This window comes from Bos mutus, chromosome 14, assembly GCF_027580195.1.
Source record: "Bos mutus isolate GX-2022 chromosome 14, NWIPB_WYAK_1.1, whole genome shotgun sequence".
Lineage (NCBI taxonomy): Eukaryota > Metazoa > Chordata > Mammalia > Artiodactyla > Bovidae > Bos > Bos mutus.
In genome coordinates, this window is record NC_091630.1 from 37221725 (window position 1) to 37242551 (window position 20827).

The following is a 20827-nucleotide window of genomic DNA, read 5'->3' on the forward strand; positions in this document are numbered from 1 at the left end:
CTTTCCTCCCTCCCCCCTCCCCAGCTCTCCACACTCAGAGCGAGCGTGCCCTAAACTGTGACAAACTTGCATGTGCTTCCTTTATGACTAAACTCCTGGGCCTCTCGCCAACCCCCCACAGATGGTCGCAAACATCAGACACCCCTTTAGGGGAGCCCCACGTTTGCAACCCGGCTGGAAACCGCCAGGCGGAGAAGCGTGATGGGGAGTGGCGGTGTCTTAGTCCTGGGGGAAGGCGCAGCCGCTTCCAGGAGGAAACGGGCGTTTCCTTCCCACGCGCTCGGCGAGCTCTGGGTCCTGGCCCCGGGCCTCCACCCAGCCCCGCCCGGAGCTCTGGGAAAAGCCAGTCGCCACACACAGGCACACGCAGGCCCGGGGGCCGCGCCCAAAGGAGAGCGGCACCCACGGCCAATTGCTATGGCAACCCCGGGGTTCGTTCCATTCCCACCCCGCCGGTCCCCCCGCCTCCTGCCTGAGCTGCAGCCAACCGGCTTGTGCGCGTCCCAGGAGCGCGCTATAAAACCTGCGCTGTGGCGCTGGCCCGGGGCGAGCCCGACCTGGAGCGGGGCGAGCGGAGCCAATCTCCGACCTGGAAAAGGCCTATGAGAGCGACAGGGGAAAGCCTGAACATGCAGGGTGCGCAAAGCTCGAGTCTCGATCTGCCCAAGCAGTGCCTCTGCCTGGCTTTCCTGCTCCTCCATCTCCTGGGACAGGTGAGTGGCGCACTCACCAGGTGCCTCTGGTCACTTTCTGAGCAAAGCCCCGGCTCGATCCCTGGCTCACTGGACTTTCCCGCGACCCTGATGAGAAGTTTCTCCTTCTGGTCTTTCCCGCCCGCAGGTCGCTGCGGCTGAGCGTTGCCCCTCCTCTTGCCCGGCCACGTGCCCCCCAAAGCCGCCCACCTGCGCCCCCGGGGTTAGAGCGGTGCTGGACGACTGCTCCTGCTGCCTGGTCTGCGCTCGCCAGCGCGGCGAGAGCTGCTCGGTGCTGCTGCCGTGCGAGGAGAGCCGCGGCCTCTTCTGTGACCGCAGAGCGGACCCCAGCGCCCAGACTGGCATCTGCATGGGTAAACCTGCCCCCATCCCGCCACCTGACCTCCTGTCTCTCGATAGCGGAGCTGTCCCCTCTTTCCTCTCCTCTTCTCTTTGTTCCCAGAGGGTGATGCGCAAATACTAATAGTGATGCCTTAGTTGATGTTTATGGAGCGCCTGTGCCAGGGATGGTCTGGGGTCGCGTGGGGTTTGGAGGAGAGCCAGAAGCTCGAAGGAAATCTGCCCTCCCGTGGAGGTGAGAAGCGTTGGTCACTTGCCTCCCTAGAGAAGAATCCAAATAGACTGGGAGCAGAGCAGAGTTAAGGGCCAGTGAAGTCATTTCCTATCCACATTTCCAGGGGACGCTTGGGGGGTGATGGAAACTTGGGCTTACTCACAGGCTCAGAGTTCCCCCAGCTGTAGCCATTCACGTTTGTTTTCACACCTGTCATTGTCCCATTTGAGCCAAAGCAGCCCCTACTCTCCTGGGACCTATGGAACCCCTCTATGAGTTGTGAGTAAAATCAAGCTGGTGAAACTCAATCAGTTGGGGATCAGTTTCCCACCTGGTGCACCATTTAGTTGGAGGCTGTCCCCACCTCCCTGGATGAGGGGGCTTGGGATAGTCTTTTAGCTTCTTTTCTAAACTAGCAATGATTTATTGCGCTGGAATGCCAAAGAATCTGAAGCCCTTCCCAGTCTGTCCAGTTAACCTGTTTGGAGACTGAAGTGCTCTGTTTTCCTTTTTAATTCTGAGCTCCTGGAATAGGAGAATCTAAGGAGGTTCTTGCAAAACGACCTTTTCATTGGGAGCAAAAGCTGTGGGACCTTGGGAGTGTCACTTCATGGTTTGGCCCCTCTTCCTTCATCAGTAACGTGAGTGTCAGGACTGGGTGGTCTTGAGTGTCTCTTCTTCCTCTGGGAAGCTCCATGAGGACATCTCTCTACTGGTGACAGATCAGCAACCAGATGCCTTCAACTAGAGAAAGAATGAATTGGGGTTTGGAACATGTGCTGTGCACCTTCTATAGCTTCTCCAGTGCATCCTGTTTTTTTTTCCTCTCCCCTTCCCTCTCTGCTCTTCTTCCCCAAGACTCTTCACCACCCCATTAATAATCACTGTAGCCCACCAAGCTCCTCTGTCCATGGGATTTCCCAGGCAAGAGTACTGGAGGGGGGTAGCCATTTCCTTCTCCAGGGGACCTTCCCGACCCAGGGATCGAACTCAGATCTCCTGCATTGCAGGCAGGTGTTTTAATGTCTGAGCCACCAGGGAAGCCCCTTCCCTCTCTGGTCTTCTTCCCCATGATTCTAGCGGTAGAAGGAGACAACTGTGTGTTCGATGGAGTCATCTACCAGAGTGGGGAGACCTTCCAGCCAAGTTGCAAATACCAGTGCGCCTGCCAAGATGGACAGGTTGGCTGTGTGCCCCGCTGTGAAGAGGACTTGCTACTGCCCCAGCCCGACTGCCCAGCTCCCAGAAAAGTTAAAGTGCCGGGGGAGTGCTGTGAAAAGTGGATCTGTGACTCCAAAGAGACGGGGACATTAGGGGGCCTCCAGACCCTTCCAGGTGAGAAATTCAACATACCTGAATTTAACAGTCCCAGCACAGGAGGAAATGCAGGCAGGAAGGACGTGTGCTCTCTGGGATTTGCAGTGAGAAACCGGCTTCAGTTTCTGGCCATTCATTCGTGGAGTCCAGCTGGCCCACGGAGATTAGACACATCACGTGTGGGAATCCCAGCCAAGTTATGGAAGTATGCACACAGCCTCTCCTGAAGAAGACTCATGTTCAGTCGTTCTTTTGAGTCATAGGAGTAATTTTTGTAGTCTTATTACATGACTACTATTTATATTTTAGTCTGTCTCACTTGACCCTTGTTAACATTGCAAAGGTATGTTTTGGAAACTTTATGCAAAACACACAATTGATATAGCTTCTATATTTATGGCTAGAGTCAATTTATGTGAGTCACTCAGTCATGTCCAACTCTTTGCAGCCCCATGGACTGTAGCTCTCCAGGCTCCTCTGTCCATGGAATTCTCCAGCCAAGACTATGGGAGCGGTTAGCCATTCCCTTCCCCAGGGGATCTTCCCGACCCAGGGATTGAACCCAGGTTTCCCACACGGCAGGAAGATTTTTTACCATGTGAGCCAATGGGGAAGGCTATCAATTCAAGGGGAATGCCTTTTAGGTCATGCGAAGGGCCTGGTGACAGCTCTTTCTTTTCCGGATTCTGTCAACTACCTATGCACTCTTAAGACTATCTCCCCTAAGGAATGCCATCCCTGCACAAGTGTCACAGAGAAATGCCACCTTTCTAGATGCTGCAGGAAGGATCAAGTGACACTTTAGGATCTTTGTTTGCTTTTCCTTTTGCTTTGGCTCATAAAGGAGATGATTTTTTTTTTTTTTTTGGAAGAGCAAAAATTCAAGATCCAGTAGAGAATATTTTAGAAGCCATTAGTCAGCCAGATTATTTACACTGGCAGGACACAGAACTTTACAGTCTTTCTGAAGTGAGGAATTATCAGCCATGCCTTACAGATAGGAAAATCGCCATGTAAGTAAGGAGATGTGCCCAGCATATTAAGGCCAGCATATTAAGTGTTGAGACTGAACTGTCTGAAAGTGACTGTATCCCACAACCCAGACAACCAGTTGCACCTCCCTAAGGCAGAGTTTTACTTTCATCACTATTTCGAGTTGGTTGGTTCTACTTTCTCATCCAATTACAATTTTTAACTGATCATCTTTCTAGACAAAAATCATATGTTGAAATCATGTGATTTCAGTACAGTTTATGGAATGGTTGTTGATGCTATACAGTGCTATATTCTTAAAACTACTAAGCTTCTCAAAGACAGGTTCTCCTAAACGTCTCATGAACAAATTGGACAGTCATTCTACAAAGATTTCTTGAAGGTCAACTGTGTGCTAGGCATTGTGCCACCTGTTTGGGGCTTATAAATACAGAGTTCCAGTCTGTCCCCTGAAAGCACCTGAGTAGAGCAGGTACCCGATTGGATGAGGTGCTTTTTCTAATGACGGTTGAAAGGACCACTCTGCCATCCCCATGTTTCACTCAATAGTGCTGTCTTTTTTCCAAAATCCCATAGCCTACAGGACAGAAGCCACTCTAGGAGTTGCAGTCTCAGACTCAAGTATCAACTGCATCGAACAGACCACAGAGTGGAGTGCATGTTCCAAGAGCTGTGGCATGGGTTTTTCCACCCGAGTCACCAACAGGAATCCTCACTGTGAAATGGTGAAGCAGACCCGGCTCTGCATGGTGCGGCCCTGTGACCAAGAGCACAGGCCGCCAACAGACAAGGTACAAGCCTGGGGGAAGCCTCCCGTGACAGAGGAGGTGGCCTTGCTCATTGGGCCCTGTGCCTTAGCAAGTCTCTGTGATGTTAGTTGACTCTGCAGTCAGCTCCAGTAGAGGATAGAGGAGTTTACCCTTTTTTTTTTCTCTCTCTCTCTTTAATGCATTGAAATATCCTAAGGAACTCACAGCAGGTAAAGAGGGAGAGGTCAGGAACGTCCCGGTGGTCCAGTGGTTAAGACTCCACGCTTCCATTACAGGGGGCACGGATTCAATCCCGGGTCAGGGAACTAAGATCTACATGCCACGTGGTGCCACCAAAAAAGAAAAAAGAGGGAGAGGTTGGACAACTCCAATACTGTCCCCAGTTGAGACAAGTCTGGCAAATCTCATTTCATCCTGGAAAAACACAGTTACTCAGTGATCAAGCATGCTTGATTTTAGAGAGGTCATTTCTGAGGCCAGTTGTCTTCACCCTTTAGGTTTAGTCTGAAAGGAGCAACAGAGTAGGGACCACATCTGCCTTCCAAATCCTTCCGTCCTCCACATCCTACCTGGAATGTACTGTGTGCTTGATAAACAACTGTGGATGAATAAATGAATGGGTGTCTGGGAATTATTTTCAGTCTTTCAAAAAGCCTAGTGCCACCAGTACATTTGCCAGGAAGAAGTGATATGTGCCAAATAAAATAGCACATTGTTTTCCTTTTTTTGCTGGAATGATATCAAATCAGTGTGTTAATGCTGAGCAGAAGGCATGCAGTTCAGAAGCTCTCATTGGTTCCTGATGACATCACAGTCCTTGTTAGCAGACCCCGAGATCAGATAAATGCAATACTCAAATGAAACTAGTTGATGGACCCTTGTACAAACCTAAAGCCAAAATAAAACAGTCCCTAGCAATGAAAGATTTACATATCTCTCCACTGAGGCAATATCATCTCATGCTTAAGAGTACAACTCTGGAGCCAGACAGCCTGACTTTAAATCCTGGCTTCTCATATTAGCTGTGGGACTTGGGTGATTTTCTTAACCTTTAAGCCTCAGTTCCTTCCCTTACATAACAGAGACATTAACAGTAGCTACAGTTCCTTACACAGAGTTGTCATGAAGATTAAATTCTATGAATTTGCAAAGTGCTGGGCATAGATTGCTGCCCTGGCTCTCAGATGCTCAGCTGAGTCTGACTCTTTGCAACCCATGGACTGTAGCCCACTGGGTTCCTCTGTCCGTGGGATTCTCTAAGAATACTGGAGTGGGTTGCCATTTCCTCCTCTAGGGAATCTTCCCTACCCAGGGATTGAACTCTGGGGCTCTTACATCTCCTGCACTGCAGGTGGATTCTTTACCACTAGCGCCACCTGGGAAGCATAGATTACTGTATTAATATACATATCATTACTTGATATTAACTATTATTTCTGTTATTGGTAAAATAAGAGTCTCTAGTGGTTGCATTGTTATATGGCTACTTAACTCTCTGACTTTTTAAGATCCATTCTAACTTTATGCTTCTTCTACTAGTTTAGAAAGAACACCTAGAAAAACCTTCCTCTCTGTTTCTGTCCCTTCATCTCTCTCTCTCTCTCACTCAGTCACACACACACAAATGCTGCAGACCTTGTGCCTTTTGGTTTATATTGGCAAAAACATACACTAAGTATTAAATATCAACAAAGAAAAAGCAAGAGCCTTTAAGTACTGTCAAGAACATAGTACTTTATTCCATAAGGTTTTTCCATGCCATGGCTTTAACATTTTGCTTTTTCTACTGTTTCTTTTTCCAGAATTTATAGTTTTTCTTATAAAAAATATAATATTGCACCCAGTTTAATATTATGAGATATTATATTTAAGATATTTATTTATAGTGTGTATATATATATATTTCATTAGAAGTCCAGAAATGTGCTCAGAATCTAGGGAAATGCTAGCCCAATAATCATTACTTCCTTGTCACTGAAAGATTCTTAAATATGAAACAGTGCTTCTGTAAGTGTGGTCCCCAGACCAGCAGCATCATCTAAGAACTTTTTAGAATTGCAAATTACAGGGATCCACATCAGATCTACTGAATCAAAACCCTGGGTTTAAGACCCAACAATGTGTGTTTTAGCAATGTTTAGTACATTTTCATGCACTCTTAAAGCTTTAGAGCTACTGATTTTAGAGAATTCCAAGTCTCATCACTCCACGATTTATGGACTGTGCCTAAAAAGGTGAAAAGCAGTGGAGAATTGTGACAAATTAGGCGAAGAAATCTAGGTGGGAAATTAACATATAATCAGTGTCTTACTGCATTATCAGTATTGGGGTTCTTCATCAGTAATTACTAATGGAGTGTTGAATAAGTTCCCTACTTACCATGCCTTCATGGAAAATAACCTTTAATCCCACTGTCTTAAACTTTCTTGAGGTCACAGTGTAATATCAGCAGAAAAAATGAGCTTTGTGTCAGACAAATTCAGTTACTAGTTGTCTTCTGATCACTTCAGCCTTCTGAGACTCCATTTACTCATCTATAAAACTTGGACAATTGCTCTTTACATGAATAATTGCTCCTTGTATGAGTGAATGTTGCTAATAAGGTTAAGTGAGTTAATGTCTGAAAAAATTTGAAACATTAGTAGGCTTGCAGTGATGCCATATTTATTCCATTTCTCTTTATAACACCTAAAGAATGTATCGGACTAAAACTAATGCTAGTTTTCTTATGATGGCTTGAAAAAGAAACTTTCTTTATCATGTATATGCATTCTAGGTAGGAAGGCAGATGAATACAGGAAGCAGTTAAGAACTGTACCTGTCTGAAGGGCAAAGAATTTCCCAGAATCTCTTGGTTTATGTATCATGGCCCAGAACTTTGCCACAAGCTCCCAGATATTCTGGGGGAAGCAATACTTGTAGTGGACCACACTGCTAGAACAAAATTAACATTCTGTTAGCAAAGAAGAAAAAGCAACAGATATTGGGTAGGCAACTAGCAAGTTATTCCATATGCCTAAATGGGTCTATCAGAGGAAAGATGGCCATTTCATGCATCTCTCCTTTTCTTTCTTAGAAAGGAAAAAAGTGTCTCCGTAGCATCAAGTCAATCAAAGCCATCCACCTGCAGTTTGAGAACTGCACAAGCCTGAACACCTACAAGCCCAGGTTCTGTGGGATCTGTAGCGATGGCCGATGCTGCACTCCCCACAACACCAAAACCATCCAGGTGGAGTTCCAGTGCTCCCCAGGGCAGATCCTCAAGAAGCCAGTGATGGTCATCGGGACCTGCACCTGTCACAACAACTGTCCTCACAGCAACTCATCTTTCCTCTAAGACTTAAAGCCAAACACCAGCAGAGGGAAGATGTAACGTGTCCCTTGAGAATCCCACCTGCAGAGGCAAACTGCAGCCACCCACCATCAAATGAATATAAGAAAGATTACGAAGAATTATTATCCTCCTCTGAGTCTCATGTATTTTCTGTGGTCAAATAAGGTCAGTTATATCTGTCTTTGTTTTCATGAAGGATATGATTAACTGTAAACCTGGAATCAAGGTAAGCTCAGGAGAGTACTTAGGGATGACTTTTTCTTTTACATGTTTACTACACACATTTACTACACATTTACTACATGTGAAAACTTCTATAAATTTCAGAAATCAGATACAGATCTTCCTGTGTAAACAGTATCATATTGTGCTCATCTTGTTATACACTTGTGAAATTTCAATAAAAGGTCACTGTAATGAATGACATGGTGAAGTCCAAGGTCATACTGAGAGTATTGCCATATAAATATTTCACCATAGATTGAGGATTGACCTAAGGGTTCTCTGTGGAGCACTCTTTTTCAGTGACTCAACTCTGAACTTCAAATTCTGAGATCTGATGAAACATATAGTTCTCCAACTTGAAATCTGTTTTCTGTCTACATGGAAAACAAGCTATATCTACACAGATGGAAGCTTATTAATTAAGTGCACTGGTGGTGTAAACTGGCTCCATTTCAGACAAGTTGACTCCTTTCCAAAAGAAAGAAGCTAAACAGAAAACTACCCCTTATGCAGAGATGACCAGCCTCTATCAGCCCTCGGACATTTGTATGTGTCTGGAGGTTCCTGGGGATCACTAGTTTTTTAATTCAGAAGAAGCAGAACACATCAGCAGGGTTCCTCTTACCTTACTAATGAATAAACTGAGGCCCAAAGCACCTGATTACAACTTTTGGTAACTTTCAAATATGCTGGTAGTGGAATTTTGAAAAAGAAAAACAAAATCAACATGACTGCAGTGGCGAGATACCGCAAACTCCATGGGGGTTCAGAATTATTGTACAGATGCCCCAAACTTATCCTTGGGTCTTAGTTAGGCAAACTCATGAACAAGATATATGCATCTACATACATTTATCTAACTTGTCAGGCTATAAGATAGACTGCAAACTTAAATGTATACATCCTTCTATTGTCACCCTATGTGTTCAGCTTTTCTCCTTTTAAGTATTTATATAAATATAAATTATACATTTTAAAAAATATTCTTTTTACTTTCGCTACTTGTTGGACATTACTAAATAAACATTATCTTATCAAAGTGTGACTCTGCTATTAGTTTTGTGCTTCTGAGTTGTTTATTGAGAGTATAAATTAAATTAAAATTTACTAATTAAATCAGATAACAAGTGACAGCATCTATTGAAAGCAAAGTGGATACTTTTAGATGAACTTAACATTTCTGATCAGAAGGAAAACAAAAGACCGTTGTTAATTTGGTGATCTCTATTGCCGAGGCCTCAGATATTCTCCACTCTTTTTACTCAATCCAATATCTAGAACCCTGATATTTTTTTCTGGACAGCCTTTGAGATACCTCCATATATTAAAAATTGAACTTGTGGTTGGACCAAACAAAACTCACCTTACTGTCTGCCTTATCTAGTTAAAGTACCCCCCCATTCTCTCAATTAGCCAACTTAAATTGCCAAGAGTATCTTCTTTTTTAAATTGAAGTATAGCTGATTTACAACATTATATTTGTTTTAGGTGTACAAATAGTGATTCTATATTTTTATAGTTTATACTCCATTTACAGTTGTTATGAAGTATTGGCTATATCCCCTGTGCTATACAATGTATCCTTGTATCTTGTTTATTTTATACATAATAGTTTCGGCCTCCTAATCCCCTACCCCTATCTTGTCCCTCCTGCCTTCCCTCTCCCCTTTGGTGACCACTAGTTTGCTCTCTGTATCTGTGAATCTTTCTGTTGTGTTATATTATATTCATTCATTTTGTTTTTCAGCTTCCATATATGTGATAACATATAGCATGTGTCTTTCTTATCTTTTTCTGTCCATTTCACTTAGCATAATACCCTCTAGGTCCATCCACATTGTTACAAATGGCAGAATTTCATTCCTTTTTAGGGCGAGTAATATTCTATTTTGTGTGTGTATGTGTATATATACATATGTATGTCCATTCATCTGGGGATGGGCACTTAGGTTGCTCCTGTATCTTGGCTAATACACTAATGCTGCTATGAGCACTGGGGCTCCTGATGCCAGGATTACCTTGATCAGCCTGCCTTTACTCACTGTCCAGTGGTGATGCAGAACACAGTCATGAGCAGGGCTGTCATCTGGGCAGCGTGAGGGCTAGAGTTAATATAACTCTGTGTTTTAAAGTTTCTGGTCAATGCACTGGTTCTTTGGTTCTTTCATAATTTTTTTAGAAAAAGTTTCCTTAATTCCTAACTTTACTTCCCCGAGCTGCAAGCCTTCTTCCCACCCATAACTTTAGCTAGCTTCTATTTGCCTTTTAAAATAGACTAGAAAGGACTTCCCTGGTGATGCACTGGGTAAGAATCTGCTTGCCAATGCAGGGGACACAGGTTTGATCCCTGGTCCGGGAAGATTCCACATGCCATGGAACAACTAAGCCCGTGCCCCACAACTGCTGAGCCTGCATGCTGCAACTACTGAAGCCCGCACGTCTAGAGCCTGTGCTGTGCAACAAGAGGATCACCACAATGAGAAGCTGTGTACTGCAATGAAGAGAAGCCCTTGCTCTCTGCAACTAGAGAAAGCCCACGTGCAGCAACAAAGACCTGGCACAACCATAAATCAATCTTTTTTTTTAAAGATAGATTGGAAAGCCAGTTTTATATCTAGGAGTTTATTCAAAGGAAATTATCAAGGGGTGTTGACTTTGATTTCATACTTACTTTGTACTGAGCACTTTACCATCATTATATTGTTTAATTTGCATAATAATCCTACAATGTAGACACTCTTCCCCATATTACAATTGAGGGAACATCTAACATTTTTTAAATAAATGTTTAAAAGGAACTGGTGGACCTAGAACTTAAATCAATGTCCTTCTGCTATCTTGTAGATCCCTGCAAAGATTATCTGCAAAACTATTCAATCCAATGTTGTTCATAAGAGCAAAATAGGAAGACTCTGAGGTCCAAAAGTACGTGTTTGATTAGATAAATCCCAGGACATCCATTATGATGAAGAACAAAGCAATATTTAAAATGAAAATGTCAGAAAATACTTACCCCCAATAAAACATATAAAATTTTGAAAAGAGTGATTTGTTTTTAAGTTTCCATGAATTGAAAAAACTCTGAGAAAATGGGCAACAAAATATTAGCAATTATGTCAAATTGGAGTCATATTTTCCCCTTTTTTGTGATTTCTTTTTGAACCTTTTTTTTAAACTTAGGACATTTTTGTTGTTGTTATTTAGTTGCTAAGTCATGTCTAACTCTTCTGCCACCCCATAAACTGTAGCCCACCAGGCCCCTCTGTCCATGGGATTTCCCAGGCAAGAATACTGGAGTGGGTTGCCATTTCCTTTTCCAGGGGATCTTCCTGACCCAGGGATTGAACTGAGTTTCCTGTGTTTCTTGCATTGGCAGGCAGGTTCTTCACAGCTGAGCCACCAGGGAAATCCAACTTATACTACCTGTAATATGATGAGAAGAGCAACAACAGGAAAATAAAATAGCAAGTCTGAATTCACATATCCCTTCAAACACAATTTTCTTTCACACCTCTGCCCATTCATCCTGCACTGGCTGCCCCTGCCAGCATGCAAAACATTTATCAATTCATTCATTTTGTTCTTTCAGAAAATACTTACTGACTGCATTTGTGTGCCTAGCATAGTTTTAAGTCCTGAGAATACAGTCATGAATAAAACAAACAATAAAATAAATGTTACTCTTCTCCCTGGAAATGACTCACTATAGGCTTCAGCAAGCAAAAAGCAGTAAACAAAAAGTTCAAGAAGATAAAGCCTAAGAAGATTATTAAACTAAGGTGACCTAATAGTTTCTGGGTGGGTAATTTATCTGGAGGTAGTGAAGGTGTTTCTTTCTGAAGATGTAGTATTTCATCTTACATCTGAATCACTAAGATTAGGAGGGAGAATCTTCAAAGCTGAGATAACAGCTTAGGATTTAAAAAAAAAAAAAAAAAACAGCATCTGGAATAAGCTTGGAGCTTCATTAAAAAATACCCAGGTGGCTGGAGCAATATGGAGGCAGGTGATGTTACAAATGCAGGGGCTCAAACATGTAGGGCTCGCCCCTATCATACTAGCTTTCACATCATTTACAACTAATTCTTTAAAAATCCCATTACAATGAGCATCTTGAGGCCAACATTTTAGTCTTTGTAAAGAAGTACCTGGGCTTTCCCTGATGACTTAATAGGTAATGAATCTGCCTGCCATGCAGGAGACACAGGAGACGTGGGTTCAATCCCTGGGTCAGGAAGATCCTCTGGAAAGGAAATGGCAACCCACTCCAGTATTCTGCCTGGGAAATCCCATGGACAGAGGAGCCTGGGGAGCTATAGTCTAATGGATCGCAAAGAGTTGGACACGATGAAGCGTGCATGCAACACAGCCTGGCACACAGCAGGACCTCACTCATTGAATGAGTGGATGGATGGATATATGAGTGAATCAATGAACTATGCACTGACAAAAGATAAAATGTTCTTCGAAATAGATGTTAGGCTCTTAAACTCTCGTTTTCAGTGTCACTGTCACTATAATTTTCTTTATCTTTCACTTAGAGGTCTTCAACTCTCTATTACCTACAAACACACATACATGCATTCCTGAAATCATGATTTCAGATAGTTGGGAAAAAAATGTGATCTGATCTACAAATATTTATTAACTCTAGAACGTTCTAGTAATACAGAAATGAAAGCAATATTTACAGAGCAGAGTTTAAGACTGCAGAGAGTACAGGTTTGGGAGTTATTCAAGCTTGGGTTTGCAAATCAGGTCTGTTCTTTCCCAGCTTTGGGATATTGGGCAATTTGGACACACCCTCTGTGTCTTGGTGTCATACCTGTACGATGAAATCATGATATTGAGAGAGTAGCCAATCACCCTAAGTTGTCCTGAACTGATATGGTCCCTGGGACTCAGGAATTTCAGTTGTAAAATCAAGACAGTCCCAGGCAAAGTTGGATGAAATGGTCATCCTAGGTACCAAATACATATTGTTGTAACTTAATGTGTGTTCATAAGCACTCGGTCATGCCAGGCACACAGTAGGCCAGCAAATGACAGCTGCTAAAATGAAATTCTCCAGTAGAGTCAAGCACCACCCCTTAATCATGCATGTCATGTCCAGAGGCAGACATTACTGACCTCAGGAAAAGACCAAGAGATTCAAAGAAAGTTAATGACCTATTAAGGGCACAGTGAATGAAGGGGCTGGGATTCAAACTCAGAGTCTGCATGAGCTCAGAGCCAAAGTTCTTTCCTTTCTACAGCGCCACAGACACTGAGGCCAAGTATATTTTCAGCAACCAAAACAATTCCAACAGTTTTCATTTTTGTGCTGTTTTCCCAAACTATAAATGTTCTCTTTTAGAAACAGCATTGCAAAGTCGTGAGCTTGTTGAGATCATTCTGTGAATGTGAAACTTTTGAAATCACTTAATTGCTGTTTAATGACAAGGCACACTTCATTGAAAATTAATGGAGGATTTTTCTTTTCTTTTGTCACTTGAGGATTCAATTCAACAATGCAGTGAGGACAGTTTTACTCTAGGAAATATGTTTGTCACACGCCTATCTGTGCTGGATGAGATTATTGATAAAGCTTTTGCTGGAGATTTCTGGACAGTATTAGATTTCCCTCCCAGTGTTTTCCTTGTAGATACACGTTGTCATGCTTCTGAACAGGTTTTGCTCCAAAAATGCTCAATGTTATAAGTCAGACCATCAAAACAGTATGTCCTTTTGGCTGTGCGCTATTGAGCTTAGTTTGAAGATTCATTTTTGTTGGAAGTCTATTCATCTTAACCACACCGCATGGTTCTTTCAGGCAGTGTTATGCTGTCTTGACCGCAGAGGGTTCACCAAATTCAATTACTGCTTCAATAACATTGCTGGCACTTGCTGAACTCTGAATAAAGAAGAATTCTCTGCAGCCATCCAGCTGAGGACTGTGAATTACTGTTACATTAAGCCAGCTGTTCTGGGGATAATTAGAAGGTGCAAAGGGTAAGGATGGCAAGGCCGTACAATTTTTCCTAAAGAATATATGTCTTTCTCTTTAGGACAAGAAACTGAAGGTGTGAATTTCAACCCAGGAAGCTCTACAAAAGAATATACAGTTCCATTCAAATGGCAACATTTCACAGAATAAAGAGCCCACCAGTACTTTTGGGCCAAAAGGATCTTGGAAAGAAAAGCTTTATGATCCAAGAAGAGGATGTTGCTTGGACTTATATTTTATTAGCAAAATCCAAGAAGCGAGACCTGTTTGTAGCATAGATTCAGAAGTCTAGAAGAGGGCACAAAGTTCTTAGCTTGGGTTAAATAACAGTCAGTATGTCCCCAAATGACCCAGATTTGTCCTGCTGAATCAGGGCCATCCACAAGATTCTTGGGGGTCCTTGGCAGAGGAGATCCCAATAAATGTATGTTCTAGTTCCTCTGAAAGTTCAGCAGTGAGAATCTTCCCCAATATTTTTCAGAGGTTCTCAGCACCCAAGAAAAAGAATTAAAAACTACAAGTCTTATTGAGTGTGCCCTGTCATCTCTCCAATCTACATACCCTCATTCAAGAATATACTTCAATTTCATTCACCTCATTAGAACTGACTCAAATAGCTGAGTAACATTCCATTGTGTATATGTACCACAAATTTCTGGAACCTATTATACAGAGTGAAGTAAGTCAGAAAGAAAAGCACCAATACAGTATATTAACGCAGATATATGGAATTTAGAAAGATGGTAACAATGACCCTATGTGTAAGACAGCTAAAGAGACACAGATATGAACGGACTTTCGGACTTTGTGGGAGAGGCCAAGGGTGGGATGATTTGAGAGAATAGTATTGAAGCATGTATATTACCGTGTGTGAAGTAGATGACCAGTCCAAGTTCAATACATGAAACAGAGCAGTCAAAGATACTGTGCTGAAACAACCCAGAGGGATGGGAAGGGGAGGGAGGTAGGAGGGCAGTTTGAGATGGGGGGGACACATGTATACCCATGGCTGATTCATGTCAATGTATGGCAAAAAACACCACAATATTGTAAAGCAATTAGCCTTCAATTAAAATACATTAATAAAAGACAAAAATATATATATACTTCAAGGTCACTTTCTCTAAGAAGTCTTCTCAACTGCACCCTTAAGTTTTGAACAGAACTGGGCCACTTTCCCCTTGTGCCTAAATGCTCCTCGTAGCAATTCTATCATAGCTACTAAAATGCCCTGCATCTGTTATTTGTTTTCATGTCTTTCTCCCATTAGACTCTAAGCTCCATGAGGGCAGGGACCTCCTTTGGTTTTCTTGCCACTGCCTCACACGGTGCTTTTCAAACTTCCATCACCTTACTCCAAACAGCTGAGCGTGGTGAACAACTACAACACAAATCCAGCATTTCAAGCTGAAGTTTCTAGGCCATGCCACATTCTTCTCTTAGAAGTTCACATAAATCTTGACTTTTCTTGAATCTGTCCATGCTTGTTTAAATATAAAAATAACATTTAAATTTTCTAATTGGCTAGTCAATTTTTACCACCTAAATCTTCAAGTAAAATTGATGCTACATAGTGGTATTAAACTGAAACTTCTCATATTTCCTTGCATACTTCACATGGTCAGATTAGCAATAATAATAATAATTCCAAATTCTATCTCATTTATGAGGCATCAATCTTAGGAAGTACTATTAACAATTTATACATCAAAAAGAAATAAATTCTTCCAAATGACCTAGGACATACCATCGATTATTAGAACAAAAGTCCCACTTTTAGAAGTACAAAAGGTTGTTAAATGTTTCTTTTAGAATATTTAAAATTTAAGAAGGAGATAAAGAAGGAGAGGATGGTGGAGGAGGGAAAGAATTAACATTTATCAAGCTTATTAGGTTCCAGACAACAGGCAAAGTCTTTTACATAGATGACCTCATTCACTTTACTCCTTATAAAAATCCTATGTGGGCGATACTATTTTATCTCAAAATTCCAGATGAGGAAAGCAAAGCTTTGGAAAGATGAACAGCTTATACAGAATCAAAAATCTATTATGTGGTAAGGATTGGATCTGAATTCTCCCGTTCCATATCCAGAATTTGTTTGTTTAATCCCTCTGCTTTACTATCTGTATCCTGGGTTACATGTACTTGTTTTGTCAAAAATTTTACTTTTGTTTCAGATTCCAAGGATTTGTTAACAAAAGAAACCACTCATTACACACAATTAAACAATTTCAATATGTAATAGATAGTTATTTAACTTAATTTCAATATACAATCATTAAAAGAGAAATAGAAACAAAGAACTGTAACAACACACACATCACTAAATGGAGAAAATCAGTATCCAGGCTTAAACAGCATGCTGGGAGGGCAAGTAACAGCAATGTGGACAAGGATGTGGACTTCAACAACTCTCGTGGTTCTACCCACATGGATACTTACGGAGTACCTACTATAAGCCATGCACTCATAAATTTCATCTTTATCACCTTATTTTCCCTCACCACAACCCTAAAAGGTGAGCAATGTTACCCCACTTTACAGATAAGACTGATAAGGATTCACACTCCAGGGCACGTGGCTGTAGAGGCCAGACTTGTGATAGCATGACTCACCATCATTCCCAAGAGCCGGCAGTGCCCTTCCTCCTCCTTTTCTCTGTTATTATAATGAGCATTTTAAAGGTTGAACTCTCTGCAATAGAAGCACTTCCGTTTTTTGGATTAGAAAATAACCACCAAAGCCTTTAGATTTATTCTGGTCTTTCTAGACACTATGGTGATGAAATAAGCAGTGAAGTCTTTTTTTTTTTTTTAATTTTATTGGAGTATTAGTTGCTTTACACTGTTGTGTTAGTTTCTGCTGTACAACAGTGAATCAGTTACACATACACACATATCCTCTCTTTTTTAGATTTCTTTCCCATTTAAGACATCACAGAACGCTGAGTAGAATCCCCTGTTCTATACAGTAGGTTCTCATTATTAGCTATTTTATACAAAATAGGGCATATACATCAGCTCCAACCTCACAATTCAGCCCACCCTTCCTTTCCCCCTTGTTACGTGTGAGTTTGTTCTCTACATCTATGTTTTTATTTCTGCTTTGCAAATAAGTTTAGCTGATTCTTTATTCTAGATTCCACATATAAGTCATGTTATATGATATTTGTTTTTCTCTTTATGACTTATTCACTCTGTATGACAGTCTCTAGGTCTACTTATGTCTCTACAAATGGCCCAATTTCATTCCCTTTTATGACTGAGTAATATCCCATTGTATATATGTACCACATCTCCCTTATCCATTCTTCTGTTGATGGGCATTGAGGTTATTTCCATGCTCTGACTATTGTAAATAGTGCTGCAGTGCACACCAAGACACATGTATTATTTTGAATTATGGTTTTCTCCTGATATACACCCAGGAGTGAGTTTGCTAGTCATATGGTAGTTGTATTTCTAGTTTTTTGAGGTGTCTCCATTATGTTCTCCATAGTGGCTGTACCAATTTACATTCCTAACAACAGTGTAAGAGGGTTCCCTTCTCTCTATACCCTTTCCAGCATTTGTTGTTTATAAATTTTTTGATGAAGCAATGGAGATACTAATTAAAACTGTATGTATACATCTCCAACTTGTTTGAGAGATTTAAAAAAATCAAACAGGAAACCAGCTACTAAAACTACATCTTGCCAATCAAAGAATTTGGCTTTTCTATGGAGCCACTGATTCGTTGGACTGAAATAAGATATCAAGGTGCATCTATAAATGCAAAGATTTATAGATAGAGTCATTTAATTGGTCAGACCATTTTTTGAAATAGGTCATTTCATTCTAACAACTTGTTTATAACCCAAGTTACTAACTAGTTAATGACCATTCAATATCTTCAAAACAAGTCATTTGTTTAGTAGTGCCTATTACCATTTTAAAAGTTAGCCTTTATGATTTTTCCAAGAAAAATGTATTAATTAGCTAACACTTTCATTTGATCAAAGCTTGAGACTGTCTAAGGCCTGACCACACACCTCTTCTCCTATTAGACTGATCACCACAGACAATTCTTCCAATGTTGGACACAGGTTCTTAGACAAAAAGAGTTGGACTTCATACCACACTGAAATGGTTAGTGAAGTTTAAATTGTCCAACCTTGGAACAAAAGTAAATCCAAGTATTATTTTCCATTGCCTTCCTTAAAAACACAAAGTCCTGCCTTTTAGTGAGCATACTTTCCCCAATACTTTGCATTGAGTTGCATACCTCTTTAGCTCTATACAACTTAACTGTGTATTTATAAGACCCTCAAATCTTGTAAATTGCACAAAACCCTTTTCACCCACTAATTTTCTACCACTCTTTTAGTTCTGTGTCTTTCTCATCTTTGATTAATATTTATAGCTTTGAAAATGTCTAGAGAAGCTACTATTTTTTTCCTGAAGGGGAAAATGACATTATTTCACTTGGGTGTTCCCTGAACTCTACAATCTCACTATGCAAAAAAATAGTGACAGCCAAGAGCTCTCATTCCTACCCTGACTAGCTAGGTGTGTGGCATTTTTTCCATGGGCATTAAGCCCAGAGCAAATGTCCTTTTATTGGTTATCTAGAGCCTTCACAGGCATTTGGCTAAATTTTAAATTACTCAGGGTTTGTGTCTTCCACAGAATGAAAGACTATTTACACCTTCTTGGCTGTTTTAGATTCCTTGCCTGGCTACATGAATCCATTGTTTTTCTTTTTTTAAGGATTTTTTTTTAATTGGAATATATACAACTGCTTTACAGTATTTGTGTTAGTTTCTGCCATACAATGAAGTATATCAGCCATATGCATACATATATCCCCTCCCTCTCGGATCTTCCAGCCACCCCATCGTCCCACCCATCTATGTCATAACAGAGCACCAAGCTGAGCTTCCTGAGCTTTGCAACAGGTTCCCACCATCTATTTTACACATGTCAATCTCAGTCTCCTGATTCACCTTACCTTCCCCTTCCCCCCACTGCATGTCCAGGTGTCTGTTTTCTGTCTCTACATCTCTATTCCTGCCCCAGAAATAGGTTCATCTGTACCATTTTTTTCTAGATTCCATGTACATGCATTAATATATGATATTTGTCTCTTTCTGACTTACTTCACCCTGCATGACGGACTCTATGTCCATCTACATCTCTACAAATGATCCTGTTTCATTTCTTTAGTGGCTGAGTAATATTCCATGGTGTACATGTACCATATCTTCTTTAAGGCTAGTTGATACATCACAACTCAGGAGGAACCACTTGAGGTAGTATTGAGGCTGCTACTTTGTTTCCAAGACTTCATATTTGCCTTCCTTTCATCTCTGTGGAGTGAGTAGCCTTTCCCTTCTCCAGGGGATCTTCCCAACCAGGGATCAAACCCAGGTCTCCCACATTGCAGGCAGATTCTTTACCAGCTGAGCCACAAGGGAAGCACAAGAATACCGGGGTGGGTAGCCTATTCTTTCTCCAGCGGATCTTCCCAACCCAGGAATCAAACCAGGGTCTCCTGCATTGCAGGCAGGTTCTTCACCAGCTGAGCTGCCGGGGAAGCCTGATATATGTACCACATCTTCTTTAAGGGTAGCTGATACACCACAACTCAGGAGGAACCACCTGAAGTAGTATTAAAGCTGTTACTTTGTTTCCAAGATTTCACATTTGCTTTCTTTTCACCCCTCTCTCTCAACTTTTCAATTTCTTGCTTTTTTTTCTTCAAAGAGTTTTGGGAAATGCAGGCATTCCCCAATACATTGGTCCACTAGGATGGCACTGAACTGTAGCAGTTGCTGTGTGTGCCCACCAACGGCCTCTTTTCTAGATGAAACTATTGAACTGCCCTTCTCAAGTTCAGTATCCCATCTTTGGGATCATCCCTACACTTAAGAGGTAGATAGCAAACATAATAGAAATCTCTACATGAGCACAACTAAGAAAGAACCTTTATCCATCAATCTGAAGCCATCATAGCCACTGTTATAGTTCACAGATAATAGTTTACGGCTATGTTCAACAGTCTTTACTCCTCTACAAAACATTAAACAATAATTTCACACAAAATGGGAACTCAGTAAATGCTGTATAAAAAATGAAAGGATAAAATGATGAAAGAATGAAAGGACCATGAGCTGGAGGAATTGGATGGTTAAAGTGTTAACTGACAAATAAACAAATGAGACCTGGAACTTTATGACTCTCATTCCCTGATGGTTTAAATAAAAGTTTTCTCTTTGCAAAATTGATGCTGAAAGTCATCAATTATGATGTCAGGAATTCGTCCAGAACTCACACCCATCCAACAATTGTTCCATGCTCCCTTTGCTGGTTCTCAGCAACCCTCCTGTTAGTTCACACCTCATTTTGCGTTGCTTCTATCCTTACCGCTGATAACCTCAAGACTTCACCTTAAAAAAAATATATATATATATATATATGGAGAATAGGAACCTGTCTCTGTCTGCCAGTGCAGGAGACCCAGGTTTGTTCAGACATCAGGAAGATCCCCTGGAGAAGGAAATAGCAACCCACTCCAGTATTCCTGCCTGGGAAATCCCATGGACAGAGGAACCTGGCAGGCTACAGTCCATGGGGTCCCAAAAGAGTTGGACATGACTTAGCAACTACATTTAAAAAAAAAAAAAGAAAAACACCACTTCAGGGCAAGCACTAATTTTGCCTCAAAAACAAAGCAGATCAAAACCAAAAATCCGATCTATTCTGATATCATGAAAAACTGTATGTCTCCTTTCAACATGGCTTTAACTTCACCCTTGGTGGAAATAAAAACCCTAGAATTATTGAGGAAGGAACCTTTGACTCTTTTTTAGGTCCAGTTTATATTCCAACATCTTAATGGAGTAACTCCAGTTCTAATTAGGTTGATTTCCATTCCAAATAGTCTTACACACAT

General features: G+C 41.4%; 1 protein-coding gene across 1 annotated transcript; it reads left to right on the forward strand.

Annotated features, from left to right (window-relative positions):
- Positions 1–455: 455 nt before the first annotated feature.
- Positions 456–8944, forward strand: CCN3 (cellular communication network factor 3). Its single transcript, XM_005897258.3, has 5 exons — positions 456–713; positions 841–1066; positions 2347–2601; positions 4153–4367; positions 7423–8944. The coding sequence occupies exons 1-5, from the start codon at positions 603–605 to the stop codon at positions 7681–7683; spliced, it is 1068 nt and encodes a 355-aa protein (XP_005897320.2). The 5' UTR covers positions 456–602; the 3' UTR covers positions 7684–8944.
- Positions 8945–20827: the final 11883 nt, after the last annotated feature.

Coding starts and splice junctions, on each gene's coding strand:
- CCN3 (XM_005897258.3), top strand. CDS start 603: ATGAGAGCGACAGGGGAAAGCCTGAACATGCAGGGTGCGCAAAGCTCG. Junction 714..840: donor TCCTCCATCTCCTGGGACAG/GTGAGTGGCGCA, acceptor TCCCGCCCGCAG/GTCGCTGCGGCTGAGCGTTG. Junction 2,602..4,152: donor GGGCCTCCAGACCCTTCCAG/GTGAGAAATTCA, acceptor AAAATCCCATAG/CCTACAGGACAGAAGCCACT.